Source organism: Eurosta solidaginis, chromosome 2 (genome assembly GCF_040869045.1).
Source record: "Eurosta solidaginis isolate ZX-2024a chromosome 2, ASM4086904v1, whole genome shotgun sequence".
NCBI classification, from domain to species: Eukaryota; Metazoa; Arthropoda; class Insecta; order Diptera; family Tephritidae; genus Eurosta; species Eurosta solidaginis.
The window spans coordinates 194252074-194273730 of NC_090320.1; the positions used below are offsets into that span (position 1 = coordinate 194252074).

At 35.6% G+C, this 21657-nt stretch overlaps 1 protein-coding gene across 9 annotated transcripts in view; it reads left to right on the forward strand.

The window, feature by feature from the left end:
- Window positions 1-13476: 13476 nt before the first annotated feature.
- The window catches only part of LOC137240449 (lipase 3-like), a 103477-nt gene continuing 95296 nt past the window's right edge, over window positions 13477-21657 (forward strand). The window contains exons 1-2 of one of the 9 annotated variants that reach the window (XM_067766729.1): window positions 13477-13615; window positions 14039-14858. In XM_067766729.1, coding sequence (XP_067622830.1) covers window positions 14613-14858 — 246 coding nt within the window. In that variant the 5' untranslated portion in view covers window positions 13477-13615; window positions 14039-14612. Of the gene's footprint in view, window positions 14859-21657 lie in introns of all 9 variants that reach the window. The other 8 variants (XM_067766728.1, XM_067766727.1, XM_067766730.1 and 5 more) reach the window with 8 other exon arrangements.

Sequence of the window (21657 nt, forward strand, 5' to 3'; positions counted from 1 at the left end):
ACCGAGTGTCACGTTTATACTTTCTAAATTGCGGCAGGAATAACCAAAATCGTCTTATCTGAACGATCGGTTGTATGGGAGATATATGTTATAGTGGTCCGATCCTACCGGATCCGACAAATGTCTAATATTATAAAAAAATACATACTTGTGCCAAATTTCATTGAGATATCTCAAAATTTGAGGGACTAGTTTGCTTCAAACAGACAGACGGACGGACAGACGGACATGACTATATCAACTCAGTTCGTCGCCCTGATCAATTCGGTATACTTAATGGTGAGTCTATATTCTATATTTCTCAACGTTACAAACATCGGGCCAAAGTTAATATACCATTTCATGTTCATGAAATGTATAATAAGGAAAATTGGTATATAGGCGGGTTAGAGCGCAAACCGCCCTAGGAACTCTTCCCTAAATCTGTACAAGTATTTTTCTTAAAAGAATTTAAATTTAAAAAAATGTTATAAGAAAATTGAAACACTAAATTGTGTAAAGGCAACAGCAGTGGATTTCTAGTCAAAGTGCTCAACAATAGAGTTGTTGTTGTTGTAGCGATAAAGACACTCCGCGAAGGTTTTGGGGAGTGTTATCGATGTTGATGAATAGATAGGGATAAATGGAAGGTAAAATAAGTGAGGGAAAAGACGGAGAGCTGGACTATTTGGAACTATTTGGAAAATTTTTTGTTAATAGTGCAAATTAAGCAATTCTACTCTTTTGTCATTTTGCATGTATGCGTTTTTCGAGGGAAACTCTGGCATAACGACAATTAGGTAACTCGTTTTCTTGGTTTCGAAGGCGGTTTAAAACCACCAAAGGTACTAAATGTGTTAATGTGTTATTTTTTTCATAATTTGGCGCATATTGGAAGGTGATTGTTGTTGTTGTTATTGGTTTTGTAGCTCATCGAAAGTTTTGCTGGATGCAGATCCAGTACGTTCCCGTAACAAGCAACATTAGGGTACAAGCCCGACCATGTCAGGAACGATTCAGTATGACCGCATGAAACCTTTTTCACCATACCGCCCTCCCACCCCCTAGATCCATAAATTGGGGAAATTGGTGTCGCCAGAGCCTCGGCCGCTGAAGAAACAGGATTCGCCACGGGCAGGTGAGGTTGAAAATTTGGTTGGAGAAGCTACAAATTTGCTCTGGAAACCTCTTGAAAGGGTTGCGCTACACAACACTTGAATCAATTTGGTATTTTAGTCGCCTCTCGCGAATATATTCTAAGCCCGCTAACCCACTGGGGAATGTCGCAATACGTTTACAAAAGATTACGGCTTATATCAAAAAGATGTTTAATATCACTATTCACTAAGAAGAAGCCAATGATGGTTGTACAAGTAATCGAAACAAACAAACAATAAATCCGTTTCGTCATGTGAGCGAATTAACCAAACATCTACTATACAAACAAACTTGACTGTATTTGCTGTAAGCGACAACAACATACAAAACATTACAAACAAAGGTGCAGCAATAAACATACAAAACACAAAAACCCATGAAAATACCAAAAGCTCAGTAGAAATGCCAGAGAAAATAGGCAAAAAAAGTAAGGTAGGTATACTCGTAGAGCAAAATAAATTATTCCAAATGCCAAAGAAAAAATGCAATAAATAACAAAATAAAATAAACTATAAAAATTGCATAGCCAATAAAATGAATGAAATGTGTAGTGTAATACTACATACATAAGTATTTGTACTAGGGTAGGACAAAAACATACAGGTAAATTTAGGAGCAGAATTTCCGGATTTTCATTCCAAGCTGCTCACAGGGTATTATAACTTTTATTGAATATCTGACTTGCAATTTCATAAAGGAACCGATGTAGATAAGGACTTCCGTACTTATATAAACAGCTAAAGTATCCGACAGACTTTGTTCTACCCGAAAATTGATCTGACTAGATTTAAAAAGTTAGTCTTGCCTCTTCACCTTTTATCCCATTTTCTTATTCTTCTTATTATTGTCCATCCTTTATTCCATTTATCTTCCTCCCACGCTGGATCCCACTCCAACTCTCACTCCTACTTCCACTTTCAATTGCACTACCTTTCCTACTCACACAACCACTCCTACTACCACTAACACTTCCATTCCCACTCCTGGTTCCACTCCCACTCCCTCTTCATCCTCAGTTTCCTCATACATGGAATCTTAATACACAAATATTGAACACCTGTTTCATACTAACCGGCCGATTTCAATATATTTGCTTTTATGAACCACTTCGAAGCAACTTACATATGTGAAGCTAACGCAGGGACAGTATCGCATTCATCTTTACATATGAGATATTGATATATAATCGAGACGTTTCCTGATGTATCTACTTTCTCAGGAATTTGAGGCGTTTGTCATATTGTGGGTTCTGCAAAATTGTGTATCTTAATTTCTCTCCCTCAACCTTTCTCTATTTATCTTCACATCCTTCCTTTCTTTAGATTCCTCTCCTTCCTATCCTAGCAGTTTCTCATTTTCATCTCCACTTCCTACTCCCTTAGCCTCTCTCTATTTTGCCTCCTCTCACCCTTTTTTCTTTCCGCCTCCAATTCCCACTCCTATCTCTTATCTTCTTTTTCTTAGCCAATACCTCTGTTTTTAACTCTACCTTCCACTCTCGCCTTTCTTCTTAACTTCCACCCCTTATTAAAAGCCCCATTAACACATCCTATATTGTGGAAAAACATTCTGGGATCACCCTGGTCCACATTTTGCTTTTTATCTCAGAATTTGGTCCAGACTAACGCAGCTATAGATTTTATATTAAATTTTATATGTAAAGGCAGCCGCTAGGGTCTTGGGTTCAAGTCCCGGGAAAAGCAATATCAAACGTTAATGGCGTCTTCTTTTCTAGAAAAAATTTTATCCTCAGTGGGAAATATTTTTTCAAAATAACGCATAAACTTGGGAAAGAACAGAGAAGAACCAACAGGGCGACATTGTTGTCAGAAAAGAAAGCGCAAAGAGAAACACTTTTCTTTTAATTAGAAAAAAACATTTTCTAAGCGGGACCGCCCCTTACCATAAACACTCCGAGTTTATTTCTGCTATAAAAAACTTCTGAGTGAAAACTCATATCCCTTGCAGATTCCGTTCGAAATCACCGCAAAAGCATATAGATCCCGGCCCGCCAATTTTTATGCTGCCAAATTAATATTTTTCAATTATTCTTTACCAAATAATGATAAAGTGATGAATCTTGGTCAGTAAGTTACTTTCAGATGAAAAATATAAATTTTGTGTTATTCTGAAAAATGGGAGTGGCTAAATAAAGAAAGTTTTGAAAGCAATAAATAAAAAGCCTGTTGAAGGTATTATGTCTTTTATTGCTCATACTGTTTATTCACTGACTTAAAATAAACAAATTCGGTTAACTACCACGCCCAATTTTCAATGTTTTTTTTTTTTAACTCCCATCTTGACATAAAATTTAAAAAATTTACGAAATATAATTAGTAGCTAGACCTGGTGCGTTGCTGCGGCAGAAAAACCATTTTCAGAAATAAGTGCTTATAGAAAACCTAAAGCGGCCGACGTGGTGTGGTGGTGGCGTGCTCTACCTACCACGCCGAATGTCCTGGGTTAAATCCCGGGCAAAGCAACAGCAACAATTTGAAAAAATATATATATTTTTTTTAGCCAGAAAACAGTTTTTCTAAGCGGGCCGGCCCTCCGCAGTGGTTTGGCAAATACTAGGAGTGTGTTTCTGCTATGCAAAACTTGTAAGTGAAAAATCATTTGCATTGCAGCTGCCGTTCGGAGTCAATATAAAACGTAGAACCTATGTCCCGCCAACTTGAAGGAAAAATAAAAAAGGAGCACAATTCTCTTCTCCTCTTTTTTGTTCCGCTTCCTATCCTTCTTTTCTTTTAACACTCCATTTTCCTCTATCCTTCATCTCCCTTGGCTCCTCCCATTTCCACGCCACGTCTCTCTTCTATCCCCTTACCATTCTTTCTACTCCCCATCTGGTTCCACTTCTGCCTTTGCTTTCCCTGTCCCTCTCTACGTCCCTGTCGCTCTCCGGTATAGCATTTCCCGGAGCAAAGGCATGTCGAATAACATAGGCTCCCGGCTACCAATTTTCAATCGAATCATAAAAAATAGATTGTTTATAAACCGGTATCTGGCCCACGGGAGGTTCCCGAAGTTCCCTAATACTTAATAATTCCCAATTTATAAAACGCATATCGAAATAAAGTGGGTAGTCTGCCAGAAAAAGAGAAGATTAGGGAAATATGTGTGTGTTTTTAATATTTCCTCAAAGCGTAAACGGTTGCATTACAAGCAAGCTAGGTTTTGTTTGGCTCTGCTGAGGAAATTGAATAATTTATTTAAACTTTTTTTTTTAACATTATTCAGAATTATCTCTATGTAAATTTGGGGCAGACATAAGTCATTTTAAGACTTGAAATAGGAAAATCGGTGTAGTAGATACTTAGGCTGTTTTGCTCGAAAGAAGAAAAGGCCTTTAGTTTTATGTACAGTAAAGATTCAAGTATTACTAAGCCTCAGCAGTGGTATTGAACTTGTTCGTTGAAGATGGAAAGTTCAATGAGAAAATAATAATACAAAATTTCAAAAAAGTATTCACGAAGTATGGGAAAGGCACTGGACTAGAAAGGCAAATGACTTTAGGTCGGCCAGTTTTAATCGTTATTAATTTACACTCCACCCTAATGTGCATATGAATATACTTACATACACACATTGAAAGACACTTTTTGAGATAAGATGAATAAGAAGCAGATTGAATAGAGGAGAGGAATGCCAATTGTTGCTAAGTCAAATTGTGGCTACTAACCTGAGCTTAGACATTGGCAAATACATATGTACTTTGAGCATGCAAGTGATTGTATGCGGTAAGTACAAACATGCCATCGTAATGGGTGTATATATGTGGGACTTGGTTCTAAAGCGCTGCATCCATGAACAACCAAAGAGTGGCTTTGTAATTAATTTTCTATCAAAAGCTTCATAAAGTACAAATAATTTTCACAGTTGTGATTTCATTCTTGGTATTTGTATGCTCTTAATCAGAAGATGAATGACAGAACAGTCATGGTTGCATTGTTGTAACGCTGCATTTGATGCAGTAGTTGTGATATGCACATACCAGGTTGCTTCCTTATCCTTTCAGAGCGGATGGTAGCTATCCCCATAATAAGGGATAATTAGAGTTAGCCTGAATCAGCAATGTGTAGTTTCAATGTAACGAGCCAAAAATAATGATAATCAGAGCCATCGTGGTATCCCTAATGTTTTAGTTTTAATATTTAAATATAGTCAAAAAAGTAATTTTAGTCTCTATAATCCCTTGTCCCACCCTGGATGAAAACCTTGTCAACTAAGTTCATTTATATAAATAGGTGCTTATTAATCAAGTAAATACATACGTTAGACTATAGCGATGAACTCAAATATTTCACTGAGCGCTCTTGTTCAGAAAAAAACCCCATAAATTGAAATTTATACATACGTACATTTATATGAACTTATCGTTATAAGTATTCTTTGCAAAACAACATACAACTAACTCTACATTGCACGGTGGGGTATATGATCAATCTAGCTGACCAAAAGTCAATTTTCAAAATATTCCAATTTTTTGTTTAAATATACTCCCTGGCGTTCCTAGATGTCCATCTGCAACGTCAACGGAGCTAACCGCGCACATCTAAAGTTGTATACAAATTGTCTGCAGTTCGATGTATTTTTGGATTAAAAAGCAATATACCCTTCTAACCTAAATACTTGTTCACTTATTTAGCCTTAATCAAAATTAGTTACATTTTCTTTTAGGACAGGTAAATGTGTTTTTAAATATATTTAATTTTTTATACCGAATGTTTAACTGATTGATCTACTTGTAATACTACTACTTTTCAATATTAAATTTTTTAAAAACCTTGCAAACAAAAATATATATCTTTTTTTCATGGCATATCATGTCAGCAAGTTTTTGGCAATACATAAGCTTGTGTTTGTTTCAAAGTTTAATAACAAAAACGGCTGCGCATACCCGCGATTTTTTGAGTGGTGATCAATTTTGTAAGAGACTGATACCCTTATTGGCAAAAGGTGGCAACCTTATAAAAACATCCTCAGTGGCAACACCTAGGTAAAATATCTTAGAATGTAATACTATATCGAAGTACCAAATTTGATTCAAATAGGTTGAGCCGTTTCCGAAATGGTAGTGGATATACAAAGATATACATATAAAAAAGGAGGTGAGGTGGCAACCCTACGTGGCAGCCCTACTTAAAAGTGTCAATAGAAATGCGGAGTAAAATGCCTTTCGTTTGATATCCATATTGACATACATATCTCAGGTAATGCCAAAAAATGACCCCGGGTCCCTCCGAAACCGGGGGCTCGATCCATAGTAATTCTACGGGGAACACCGTGAATTTACAGTCAAATATTTCCTTGCATAACAATGAAGTAAGACAACTACTTTTTTAACAGAAGAATTTCTTCTGGGTATCAAACTTCTATTTCTGTATATTAATCCGATAAAAAAAAAAATAAAAGCAAAAATGTCAATATTGTTTGTTAAAAAAGTGAGAGTAAAATCTTCTAAGCTTTTATTTTTATGCAATGAAAATTAGCAACTCAAATTTTTCAAATTTTTTTTTTTACTTTTTCAATAAAAGTCTTAACAGTTACGGTCCACGGTTGCAAACAAAAGAAATCACCCCATGGCACGAGTCATAAATATAACGTCATCAAAGTAGTCTCAAGCCAAACCCCAGACTGCAACAATAACTATACATATGAATATATTTTATCGTGCTACATATATAGAGACAGTGTACACAAGACTCACACACTTAGGCTTGTAGACGGTCTTGTGCGCCAAATTAGCGTATTGGGCTGCGGAATGTTGCCACACACCTGTTCGATGTACGTAAAACTGGTAGTTGGTTGAAGCATATAAAGATTTCCTATCTCTTGATCAGCTGATTGCGACCAATAATCAATAAACGATTGCTTCATACAACTTTGTAAAAGAATCCGACTTGAATTCGTTGTTATCATGCCATTGGGTCAGACATGTTGCTGCAAGAGTTGGTGTTTAGCATGGTGTAGCAATATATCAGGGATGCACCTTAACGTTAAGCTAATCGTTTATCAAAAAATTTCCACCGTTTCCGTTGAAACACTTCGAAATATTATCGATAAAGAAATTATCAAGATAAATTGTATCTCGTTTTTAACCGAAACGAAAAGCTTTCGTTAACGTTAAAAACGTTAACGAAAACGTGATATTTTATGTTTGAATTGTGCTGGCAATGCTATAGCCATGGTGAAGCCGTAAGGTGGCAACAACGAGCGCACATACACACACAAACTCTATGTAATTTGTTTGTGTAATTCGTTGGTGGTAATGTCAAAAATACTCTGAGAAATGTTCGTACTGTCAAAATTCATGAGAAAAGTTGCAATCAGCTTGGATAATGCTTTCACCTTTAATGACTCCGCCATCAATCAGCTTTGCCAGCATAGTTTGAAATTAATAATCAACATAAACGATTTGATTTCGTTTTGATATGGCAGAAAACGAAACGAAATCATTTCGTTAATTTGACGATCTTAACGTTAATAAACGAAACGAAGTCATTTCGTTTCGTTTATTAACGTTGATTATCGTAACGAAATGATATCGTTTCGTTGGTTAAGCATGCCTGCAATATATAGTTTTCATTTTTTTATCAGCACACCTTATACACGCATACGGTTGGAAACATAGAGGATTTATAGTAGAGAGCACAGATTGCATTTTTTTCGAATAAACAATACGACCATCAAATTTCAACGAACAAAAAAGTTTAGACGGTTCTTGTAGCATTTTTTTAACAAAAAAAAAATAACAAAAAAAGATTTTTCCCCTTTTTGCATTAGTTTTTTGCAAACATTTTTTCGATTTTTTGTATTGTTGCTCAAACTAAAGCCCCTCAAAACATATAAAGGTCACTTTGTGGGGCAATGGCAATTTTTGTTCGTTTTTCTGCTTTAAAGCCCTTGGGTTCAATGGTGGTACAGCTTCACAGCTCATAATATATTGTAACGAATTTAGTAAACTTCCGCTTATTTGAAACCTTCTGCTAACGTTCGAATCGCTAAACTGTTGCGTAAATTACTCCAATATTCAATAATGCAAAATGGTCTTTATTAGACTACTTTGAAAGTACTTAACAATAACACTAATACTTCATAACCAATAGCGTGCTTAAATCAAAACTGATTTAGTCATGCCTCAGCTTGCGTTGCTTTTACACTCTCGGTTTCCTCGTTCACCTATTTCTCCTAAGGTCTAGTAATTCCGTAAACTTCATGCTTGGTTACCAGCCATCTACATGTATATTTGTAGTTTGTAGCCATATCGTTAGCTTAATGTGAATATGTGCTAAGTCATGTTTTTTGAAAAATTTTATTTTAATGCATTCAAAATGTACTAAGCCGTCAGCTGTTAAAAAGAATGTGCTAAGTCAACCTGTCAATAATATCAATTTGAATTACTAGTCATTTCTTTGTGCGCGCATTTTATTTATTTATTTAATTCAATCAGTCTAAAAGTACATGCTTTGTTGTTGTTGTTGTATTAACGATAAAGACATTCCCCAAAAGCTTTGGGGAGTGTTACCGATGTTGATGGTCCTTTGCCGGATATAAATCCTGTACGTTCCGGTAACAAAGCACTATTAAGGTACTAGCCCGATCATCTCGGAAACGATTTATATGACCACATTAAACCTTCTAGGCCATTCCGCCCTCCCCAAACCCTATTTCCATGAGGAACTTGGGGACGCTAGAGACATGCCTTTGGTGTTTGATAAATGCTTTGCGCTGACCGCAATCGACTTCAATTCTTACATGTTGATAACTATATACTTTCTTACAGACTAGTTAAAAACAGAAAGCAATTCAAGCTTAAACTTAAACCCGTATAAGCTGTTATGAAAATTAATAACACTAGTGAATCGATTTGCTAGATGTATAGTCCTAGTTATAGACTCATTCATAGCATAACTCGTTTTATGAGTTATTTCGATAATAATCTATTATGCCGAGGATCACGCAGTGGAATATATGGAATGAACATATTAGATAAATCAGAGCAATTCGTGTTAAGTTTATTACATTATAGGCAAGCATGAGTGCGATAAAAGTTCTTTTGTCATGCAAAGCCTGAAGACCAAGCAATTTGTGCCTGCTGGTATATGATGGGAGGCCGTCTGGCCAGTGAAGCATACGTAAAGCAATTTTTGTAAAATTTTTTTGAACTTTCTCAATTTTATAGGAGTTAGATTCATAGAATATTATTGAGCAATATTCAAGACCACTCCTGACCAAGGATATATGAAGTGCCTTCAACTGAACCCAACCATTGCAACAAATTTTGAAACAACGAAGTCAATGTGACTAGAAAAAGAGAGTTTGGAGTCAAAAATTATACCCAAGTCTTAACTCTCTTGACAACGATTACGAGATTTAGCATTTAGTTTTTAGAGAAAGTATGTGGCAGTTATCTATTTGGAATAAGAAACAACACTGCATTTGTTTGAATTTAAAATTAAATTATTGTCTGCGCACCATCCGGCGAAAGAGTCCAGATCAGAACCGTTAGAAATAGTTTGACAAATAGATAGTATTTTTTATGAAATATATAGTTTTAGTGTTATATTTCAATCAATAAAGGGAAGGAGTGATGGGGAAACATATTGAGTAAAAAGTGCTAAGTCAGGAGGAGTGCGGAAATTGTGCTAAGTCATAAAATAGCTGCTGGGTTAGCATAAATAATTTTTATGTATCTTTTTCAAAGCTTCTACACTCAAAAGTATTGCAACTAAGTATCCTCATTCTCAGTTTTGAAAAAAAGATTATTTCAAAAATTATTCATTTTTTTTGTCTCCTGTAAAATTCGTAAAAAGTGACTCAGCACATTGTCACATTAAGCTAACGATATGCGTCTGTATATGTGAGTACTACTTCGGCTGATGGTGAGTATCTCTCTGTTGCCTTGTATGTACATGTGTAAGTGGTGATTGATTTGTTTACATACGAGTGGCTGCTTAGTATCGGATTAGGGATGCTAATATCACTTAAAAATCACTTAGTGATGTGAATATTCGTCACAATATGTATATAAATTGACCATGCCTTTTAAAGTGAGCTGTAGTCAATCCAGCAAAAAATACACCTCCGAAGAAAAATTTGGGACTAAGTGATTATCTTTTAATGCGTGTCAAATGTGGAGTAAATGCACTAGTCCTCTGGGAACCCAATTTTAACTTTTAATCTTTTTATTTTATGAAATATATAATAACTGTTTACATCGAAGTAGTCAGTTGAAATTAATTCACACATTATATGAATTCCAATATAACTTGTCCCAACCACCACAAGCTAAAATGACATTTTTTTTCTTTGAAAAATATACAAGTGAGGCTTAAGTACAAATCTGATTTCATTTAAATATATGTGGGCGGTTAATTTCGCAGTTCCACCTGTCACTTTTAGAAAATAGTCATTCTGCATGTAACTTGCACACCTAAGTTTTATGTTTCATTTTAAACGAGTACTCACCTTTAAGTGATACATTTTCAGAACTTGCAAAATTTCTAGTTTAAGAGAAGTCGATATTGAGTCAAAATGTCACACCCGTAACTTTGCAATACCCACTTGGAAAGTAAATGAAAGGCGTCTCTTCGTACTCTAATCCTTGCCGCTAAGCGGTTGAAACTGAGAGTCTTATGTGATAAAATAAGTTGAATGAAAGATTTATGATCTAGTAAATTATGATAAATTTTCACTGGATCTTTTTAAAGCCTATACCTTGGTTAGGTATTATATATCCTAGGGAAGAGACGATCAAGAATACACATACTTTTGTATTATGACAGTTCAAGATCATTTTAAGTGCTGTCTCAATATAAAATTGCATATAGGCGCCATATGGAGCCTATCTTGCTTTTATTAGCTTTCTGAGGCAATTCGAGAATTTGGTTTTTCAAGTTAAAATAATGGCGTTTAATTGACTTGGCCCTTAAAAGCTAAAAGCATCCCATCAGAGTGACTTCTTGTATTTCGTAGCGCCATAAAATATTGGGAGCTTATCTTAGCTCGAGATAGCCCGAGAAAAATGTAAAGCCTTTAATGGGCAGGCTAGAAATGCACTGATGCTGTTTCAAGTCGGCATAAGAACTGTAGGTTCCGTCGATCTCTAATTAAACATAGAAATAATATTTCTCCTCCTATTTTCCAACCTTTAAGCAATATCTTGTCCCCAACTTGATATCCAGCATCGTTTTCCATTTGCTCTACAACCTTTGGAAAACTTTGAGAAACTTATAGTTATGTTGATCTCCAACCTTTGATAAATTTTAAGAGATTTATAGTTTCAGAATTGATCTCCAACATTATTTTCCAATTGTTCCCCAAGCGTATACTTACAAACTTTGAGATATGTATGGTTTTCAAATTTATACACAAAATATTTCTCTATCGTTTTCCCAACTTGGGAAACAGCATTTTTTCTATATAATAAATGCACCTTTTTTGTTGGGAACCCAGCCTACAGAGAAAAAAATTATCAATTTCAAAAAAATCCAACTAATAATACTCTTTATTACTTTGAACTGGTTGTAAAGTTATGCAGCGTTGCTATGGCAACGCCTGTAACTGAGAAATTTAAAATAATCAAATCGGAATATTTCAAAGTATCTTTTTGTCAAACAATATTTTTACGCCGCATTGCATATCTTTTTTCCTTTAAATTTTCTTATAATTAATACAAAAAAAAACACATACATATGTATATAGGCAAATAAATGTTTCGTCTGCTTTGCTCAGCGCCCGTGTTACATTTTACGATCAGTGACTGAAAACCATTTTCGCTCAAGTGATCAAGTACTTTTTGTCCCTCTCTCACATATGGTATTAAACCGATCCACTATTTCAGAGCTATTATGTTTTAAAAAAATGGGTTTCGATAACGGATCGTAAAACTTAATACCGCCCCTGATCTCATTTCATTCAATACAGAATGAAATCCGAGCTCTTGCTGGCTTTTGGTTGGGCTTGAATGCATCGCAGATAGCGAATATTTTTTTATAACATTTTATAGCAGTTGGCAATAGGCTAACTTTTATCTCGATTAATATCAGTTGACTACTAGTTAGTTGAATAGTAGTGTGAAAATAACCACGACTGACTTTTTTTCGACCATTGCCATATAAAAGGAGGGAGTTCTTTTCAAAGAAAATAAACACATAATGGTTCACCTTAACTAATTGGGAACCAGCTTTTACTTATCATGCCGTTATCTTCATTTCCTGTTGGGCTACGATTCTAAAGTGTGCCACTAATTAGAAACAACGCTTAAGACTTGGGATGTACGATAGCTCTCAAGTTGAGCTCTAATGTGAATCAAGTTTATATGATGACTGGGCTTGTAGGACACAAATTAATATAAGTGAATCGCCAAATCGAGCAGTAGCTCGGCTCAAACCTTCTTGGAGGTGTAAATTAGTATTGTTGTTATCATCTATCCGAGTGTATGTCTATATATTGGCAAAGTCAATTCGCCACCATCAATATTTAAAACAACAATAGAGCTCATTGTTTTGTTCCCGATAATAGGAATCTCTATTCTATCAAGTAATGCAACATTAAGCCGTAGACTTAACACCTAAAGCCGTGGTTACTCACGAACGTACGTAGAAAAAACGTGTCAGCTGACACGACCTATCTTATGAGTGTGCAATGTAAACGAAAACTCACCGACGTGCAACGCCCGTACGTACGTAGCCCGGAACGTAGAAATCAAAACAATTTTGATTTTTTCCGTATGAACGTGTCAGATGATCACTCTCTCACTAGACAGAGTTGCCTAGTAAACTTTTGTGCGCTAATTTTTGACCGTTTGCAGTTTTATGCAAAAACACCTAATTAAAGTTTGAAAAATCGTGAAAATAATTCGAAATAATTATGTAAAAGTGCAGATTATGTATATGTAATCTATTTATATTTATTTGATATTAATTCCAGCCTTTTGCAACATCAAAAATTAAATTGGAAAAAGTTGATGTTTCCATAAGCATGCATGCAAAATGGCCAATGGCAACAGTGCTTATCTGTAAACAATACACACACAAATATCTTATGTACATGCACACAGACGCACACATTGATTCGTACGGGCTTGAGGGTTCGGTCAAACGTGCTTCGTACGACAAACGTCCGTACGTACGGCACACGTCGGTGGGTAACTGCCGCATTAAGCTTCACTCATTGCTTCGTCGAACAAATATATTGTGATCAAACAAATTTCGTTTATTTGGTTGTTCGGTTGAAGCGGTTCGAACTGGAACACATACAAGTTCCAAGAAATGTAATATTCAAGCTCAAACGTAAGCTATGGCTTAAAACGCGCTTAGTTGGATTGCAAAGTTCGAGGTGAATAGTAGTGTTTGAATAAAGACGTACGAATCTACGAACCAAAAAAATTTAAATAGTGGAAAGGCGCGAAAAGAAAATAGCAAATAAGCACTGCATTTTCAAAACAACAACAAATTAAAAAAAAACTAACGTAATATACATCAGTATAAAACGTACGTTGATGTGTTTCTGTGTCTGGTTAATGGGAACGTGCATTTTTCTGTGTTGCAAAATTTTATAGCCTCTTTTTCTATGCTTTCAATTTTTTTTTCGTTTTGTTGGCCTAATTAGCTGTGAAGCAAATGCAATACGCTAATATAAATGGGTTGTTTGTTCGCCCGTGACGCATGCGCGGAAAGCACATTGGAAGTTAGTGCAAATAAATAATTTAAATATTTGTTGCATTGATGTGCGGAAATTAAAGAAAAATTTGAAATTGCAACAAAAAACTGAATTTCCTAAAGGAAATCGAAAAAGGCTAATAAATTATAATACATGAAATACCGAACTATAAAATATAGAAAAAATTAGCTCACAACAACATCAAAACATAAACAAAGTAATTGATTTCCAGGCACCAAGTCACTAGGCAGGCAGAAGTTGTTAAAAAAACGTTCATAAAGGGAGGAAGTTATAATAAAGTAAATATAGAAATAAGTCAGTGAAAATTAACCGACATTTTATAAATAACTTATTTTAAAACAATGAATGAGAAAAATCACTTGTTTAATGGCAAAAATGAATTGAAGAATACAATTACCAACAACTTCGAGTAAAAAGTGCAGTTAGCACCACCCAACCGACCACTTTATATTGCCGCCGTCCCGCATTGTTTGCGTGCCGTGCATCTGCAACGCGTTTTCCAAAAAATTTTGTGTTTTGAGTTTGTTTTTGCTAAAAAAATATTCCTGTCACCAAGAAACAAATTCAATACAAACCGTGCTTACTTTTCACTGTTCACGCGTTTTATTTATTGCTTTTGCATTTTCATATTTCCTTACACGGTTTTCTATTTGCTGTTCGTCTGTGCGTCTCCGACTTGCGCAAGAGCTTTTGCAAATATTATTTTGGGTGTGTTTTTCGCATTGCTAAAGAAAAAAAAAAAATAGATAAAATATTTTAATTTACGACGACGTTAATAAAAAACGATGCTGAAAAGTGAAAATACTTGTTACCGGATTTTTGGTCTATGGCCACAGGCATTTGCAATTCTATTAACATTTCATATACTCGTCGGCACCGCTGAAGCCTTCACAATACTCTCCCCTTTTAGTTATACCTCATTGAGTTTTAAGAATCTACTAAATTCAGTGCTATTGGCGAGTAATGCGAATTTGGCTGGCGGTGGGCGTAATCTTAAATCGGATGTACTGGAGGATGCGTCACTGATAACGGTATGTGTACAAATTTTTAAATTAAGTTATCGATTTTGTTAAACAGTAATTAGTCATCTGTTACCGGTAATAAATTTAATTGATGCTTATTGTTGCCACCTTTTTTATGGCTCCACACTAAGGCCGACAAAAATGATGACAAAACGACGAATTGCGGAACAAACAGTGAACGGAAAATGTGACTAAAATTTTATAAGCAAGTTTAATTAAATATTGTTTTATAGTGCGTAGCCAGTGATGCCAGATAAACTCTGAGAATTTACCCGCAGAAATAAAAAAATCTCTAATTTCCCATATCTTTAATAAAAAAATCCCATGAAATTCCCACAGGGTTTAAAGAATTTACTTTTTTGTTGGACGTTGCGACAGCACCTTACCGTCAAGTGGCCCACAGAAAATGGCTGTAGGGTTATGTTATTTTAATTTATGATGTTAATATTAGTTACATTTATATTAAACTTTATATAAATCTACTTTGAAGAAATTGAATGAATTGTTCTTGTTAATTTTTTATATTTCAATTTTGAAATTATAACAATCAAAAATTTTCATTCATTATAAAATTCTTAAAATATACGCTAACATACATTTGGGCGTTACGTGCTATAAAATATTTTATATGTGAATAAAAATTATTTACCAAAAATAAATAATGGTGAATTTTCTATAAAATACAAACAATATTTGTGTATTTACATATATTAAGTGGACCAAGAACCACAATTGGCGACCCTACGTCAGTCGACGTCGAACTTTGTGATTTCTCGAAAAAAGATAAAAATAAATAAGAAGCTGGAGCTGTAGAGTAGAGGTCACTTTATCGGCGGCGGCGGCGTAGGCTCTATTACATATCGGCGGCGGCGGCGTGGGCGGCGCGCCGGCATACGCCGGTGTTCTTACTTTCAAAACTTGATTTTTCTATTTAAAAAAATAGTATTTAGGAAAGGTTTTGTTTGTATGTAAGTATATAAGGAAATCAACGTGTTGGCCATTTCGAAAAGATCCGGGGTTCTTGCCTCAAGATCTAGCAGACCGTTCAAAAATTTTCAGGAGTAGCTCCTTGCGGAGGGATTTTCTTACTCCAGAGAGGCTTCGAACCTAACCCCGGTCTTTGGAATTGGTACTGCTGCGTCTGCTGAAAAGAAATAGAGATACATAAAATAGCGGTACTTTTCTCTGCATATCTCGTACAAAGCGTAGTTTCACGTAGGGTTAACTCCTAATAATCATCGCGAACACAATTTCTTTAAATCATTTGTGGCTCCTTGGCGGTCACGCTCAAAGGTGACTTACGGTTGCTATTAATGGTCTATTAATACTCATGACTCGCATGGCACAGGGCGCCGCCAGTTTTTTCGGCTGTTTTTAGGAGCTACAATTCCCGATGTGTGAACAGTAGCAATCCCGACCACCAGTCGCTACCACGCCTCTTGACACTCACACCATATGCCAGCACAGAAGCTATAGGACTGCGACTTCGAACTCCTACCTTCGTCGACGTCACTTTCCTAGAACCTCTAGGTGTAGCTCCGAAGAGTTTCCAACGGATACTTTTGTTGCGCTATGCTACCGAGCTACACCAGAGAAACACCTTGAAACGTTAGGGAGTGACTATTCGGCCAAGGATGCCGTCTTCGAAATCATAAGCAATATAAGTGGAAGTCATTGCGTAATGGGTGAAAATCGTATAATCCTCGGCGCACCTACATAGTTAAAATGTTACAAAGGCCCTGGATAAAAGTTCTAAAATGTAGACCAAAGTTTGCAGACGTTTGAGTTCACATCATTGATTTTAATAGTTTTCGTTAAATCAAAACGGTATTTTAGAATGAAAGTCGACCGATTTTAAGTTGAAAGATGTTAGCTGCTGTTTTCCGGCCTTATGATATAAGAGCTCATTCTGGATGACTTTTCAGACTATTTCGACTGTCCACTACGTTAGGGTAGTAGCACACGCGGCCATTAGTTCGATTGTCTTGGGAAAGCTTTTGCTTCACCACTTTGAGTGTTCTTGCGAAGGACAAAGCCTCACCTGGTAAATATATGTATGTGCCTACGTATTCACATTTGCAAAAGGATCCGTTACGTGTAGGTGATATTTAAACTTGGTTTATAGGCTATAATCAATGTGATTCACTCCAAGGGACTACTTTGGATAGGGCCGCCAACTTTAGGAAATGTCGAACCGGGAGACTTGGGTGTTGAAGGATGAAGTGTTAAAATCAAAATTAACATTTCAGACGATGTTGTATAGTTTCGCAAATAAACAACAGATGTTTGAATGTAAGCCCAAGTGATTTTTCAAGCCCTTCTCATACTTACATATATCCTCAACTTAAGTATGAGGTAAGAATTATTTCAAAGGAGTGTTTATGCCTCTAGAACCTACTAAAGGATTTTGCATTACTGATTTCGCTTATTCTTTCAGCCAATCGCAATATAAAATTTTTTAAAAAATGTGCACCTTTTTTGGGTAATTTGCTTTTTTTTACCAACTTGGGTCATTTTATTTGAAGTCATTGTTCATTATTAATTTTTTGAAAAATATGCAAGGAGTTCGCGTTATCATTTCGTCGTGTAAGGTTGTGCTTAAAATTCCTTGCAGATGAACCACATGAATAATTAGGACTTGTCACATGTGGTTGAGTAAAAATCAGGCGCAAGGAATTTCACAGCAGTGCGTGCAAATGAAGCGTGTTCTCGTTCAACAATTTGTTTTAATATACATCGAAAAAACCTTCGTTATTACGCATTTAGTGCAAAAATATATTAGTGCAACCGGGCAAAAATCCGGAACATTTAAAATCAAATAACATAAGTTAAATGGTAAAAAAAAATGAAATTTTAATTAAAATTATATGAAATATATACATATAAGTAAAACTTTCGTTTTACATACATTCATAACTTGCTTTATATCGCCATCGAGGATAAACGGAACATATAACGGGGTTGAGATTACCTCATATATAAATTACGATAATATACATATAATTCCACCAAGGACAAAAGGAACAAATAACGGGATGGAAAATATCCTTATATATTAATGTATGCACACTAGGGTGTCCCTTATATGAACGAAATATTTCGTTTTGCAATTATCAAAACGCATACCTCTAATTCGGTTCAGTATACAAACCTCTGCTTAAATAACAAATTTTAACTTTTCACGTAAACTTTAACCCGTGCCGACAGGGCCTCAAAAATAGCAGTTTCTTTCTTCATCTAGTAGCTAGATCAACGAAAATGTTCATTACTTTGTTTAATAATAGAAATTTGTATTAAAGATTGTTTAAATTAAATATTGTTAATAGGATTACTCAGAACATTTTCTTTTTAAAGTCTGTTTTTTACAATCTGGATACATATCTCTATGTTCTTGCACACAGCGTAAAAGGAACTGCTTTTGTTCTTCTTCTGCGGTTATCAAACCATGAAAGTCTTGCATAAGTTCTTTCAGCTGTATCATTAACTGCTTTTAAGCACAAAATCTTCTTTTTTGCTTCTTTATAGGCCACGTTTTCTTCCCACGAAGATATATTTTCCTGAAGGAAACTGCAGTCAACTTTTAGCCTCGAAAATATATTTTTGCTTCTAATAGTGATGAAATCACTCAAAGATTTTTCTAAAACAAGAACAAAAGTTTAGCGTTTAGTAAATAGTGAGCATAGCTTAATACATATGAATAAATATTCACCATATAAAGATATCGACGTTTCATCCTTCGATGGAACGTATCTCTTTCCGGAATCATCAAAGCTTTCTCTTTTTAAGTTAATTACAATGTTCTTCTTGGTTTGTTCATCAACGTCTTCGTCAAAAATTGATAGCAGGGTTATTTCTTCTGATAAATACCACATGTGGTGACTGAATTTTCCTAAAGCTGCTTTGGAAATCAACTTGTCAACTCTTTCGTAATCCTTCAGGGTCTTTAAAAAGAGTAAGTCTTGATTCGGCGCTTTTACTGCTAAACTGCATCTTAGCCAGGGCTTAACATAAACTGTCACAATGAATAAAGAAATATCTCTAAGCGCTTGTTCGTTCTTGACGCTCATTTTAAATTGAGACTGCAACAAACATATCTTTATAGAGTAAATAGCTCTTGCCATCCACCGAGCTTGATGCAATGCGCCTGGAGGTCTGATTTTAATTTTATTCTCAGAGTTTCCTCCCAAAAAAATAATATCTAGTTCAATCAGTTCCCGATAATCATCTCGTACAATTGACTTCTCCAGTTCGTTGTAATAAAACTCCACCAATTCATTTATCATCGTCTCACAAAAGTGTTGTTTTACGAAATTAGAGCAGGGTTCCATAGCATTAGGATTAATATTCTTCCAGTTATCTTTGAACTTTTTAAATAGTTGAATCTCGGGACTGGTACTGTCCTCTTGGATTTTAGTTTGAAATACACTTTTGAGCACAAGTTCGTAAACATGATGACGACAAGCAAAAAGTAACAATTCTCTTTCTAATGCTTGCTCCAAAAGCACACAAGCTCCATTCAAGCGACCTGTATTAGATGCTGTCGTATCACAGCACATTATTTGTACCTTATCATTAAGGTTCCAATCATTTAGCGTATTTAGTACTGCATTTGCTTGATTTTTGCCGGAAGAGCTCTCTAATTTCGTGACTGCAAGAATTTGTTCTTTCTCTTCAAACGAAATAACGATTGGCAAGCGTTCTTCTTTAGAGCTTTTTACGTTGAGACTAGGTAACAGTTTTCCATCCCAATGAACAGCAACAACTTCGGGTATGTTATTCTGAAAATCAGATTTAATGGATTCTGCTCTATGTTTTCTCATTTGCGTTCGAATGCGTTGAATAGAGGATTTGTTGATTGGGTAATCGTCACAGTTAAGACCTAGTGCTTCCACTACAGCTTGAACTACATAAACAGAATCTCGAATGCTGAGTTGACATCTGTCTAAAGTCGCAACCAATTTTGGCGTGATGAAATTTTTTCTTCCTCTTTTTGCTACCGCACTTAAAGAACGAATTGATTGAGAAGTGGAAGGAGTCGGTTCGTTCAGACTTTCTTTAGAGCTTGCAGATTGGTCATGTAATTCTGTATGTGTCATATCCTTGTAAGCAGCAACAGATGTCGATACGGCATCTGAGGGCATTTGTTTTAATCTATATTTCTCTTTTGCTAGTTGTCTTAACCTTGCCTTTTCTTCAATTACAGCCAACTTTTTGTCTACACCCATTAAGCAACCTGGGCGGCCTGGCTCTCTCTGTTTACGTAAGAATACTTTATCTTCTTCTATTTTAATTCTGTTGAGAGCATCAGCATGTGCGATATCGAATAAATTATCCAAATCCTGTTGAAACTCCTCCTCGCGACGTTTATAAAAATCCGGTATCTTTTTACAATTTTTTTGCAGCTCTCGCCAGAACTGATAAAGATCCACAATTTTTTAACACAATTAGGGAAAGCTCTGGTGGGTATTCTAGCTTTTTCCCAGAATATAATGCACTCCCGAGCCACAAGATTTGCACTTTCACTAATATTTAACTTTATTTCGCGAATGTTGAAAAACAGAACCGCAAGAATTTGACGATTCGACGGTAATTTTGCGCCTGTTATTTGGTGATTAATCTCACCCACCAGAAATATACTGTTTTTATTGCTTCTTAGTTCCACTGACATTTTCGAAATGAAAAACCCGACAACTCAAGAATAATAATCCGTGCACGTCTTATTTGAACGAACAGTTATGTAGAAATTTTTTTCTATTAATAAGAAACGCCACCAAATCAGTTGGCCTAATATTATCAAATTGTTTTTATTTGGAAAAAGCTAGCGTATTAGGGAAAACAGATTCAAGACGACAACGACGGTGCGGCATCTGTCAAATTATTTTTACACATGTTCTTATGGGGAGGAATTTTTTGGGTACGACACGACAAAGCGGCAATTAATCATGAATGCCGCTGTCGCTAGATTAGATCTATTTCTATTTTGACAGGCGACGGTCGTGGCGTCCTTTTTTCTTTTTGTGAATAAAAATCAAAATAAATGCAAATAGCCTTAAATATGTGTTGAAATTGATTTGTTATAAATTTTTTTAACACATGCAATACTTTTTTCTAAATTTTTTGTTGTTGTTTGAGCTAATGCAGAACTGTCGTTGTCGCTTTCATTATAATCAGTCATCGGTGCTTGGCGGCAATTATCGTCAAGCTTCAGTTTTTCGCCGTTGTCGTTCGCAGTCGTCGTTTTGAATGTAGCCGGGCTATATTTCTGTATAAAGCTGCACTGCATTGCGTTGTTGTTCTAATACAGAAGGTGGCGCCACTGACGGATGAACATTTAACATGAAAATTTAATAACAATGTGATCCATATGGAACAATTTGTTGTTTCGAAAGAGCATTTGCGTGGTATTTGGTGGTATTTGGCTTTCAAAGAGTTCTTTTGCCAGTAAAATCGAGTCCTACGGGGAGGGTTTGAACCCGCACCCCCCCCCCCCCCCCCCCCCCCCCCCCCCCCCGCAAATCCGCCACTGTATCCAACTATCGCAAATCAATGTACTCACTATATGGGGATGAAATCATGAAATCTTCAGAAAAACAACTACCCACATATTTAGGTTTCAATTTAAGGTATATGGAATCGAAGCCCATGGGAGGGATCCATTCCCTAAAATCCCTCCCATCTACACCACTGGGACTACTCGTAAAATTATATTCTAAATATTAGTACACTTTATTTAGAATATAATATATAAAACCCAAATCGTAAAAAATTGTTTATAGAACACCTCATTTCAAATAAAAAGAATTTGATC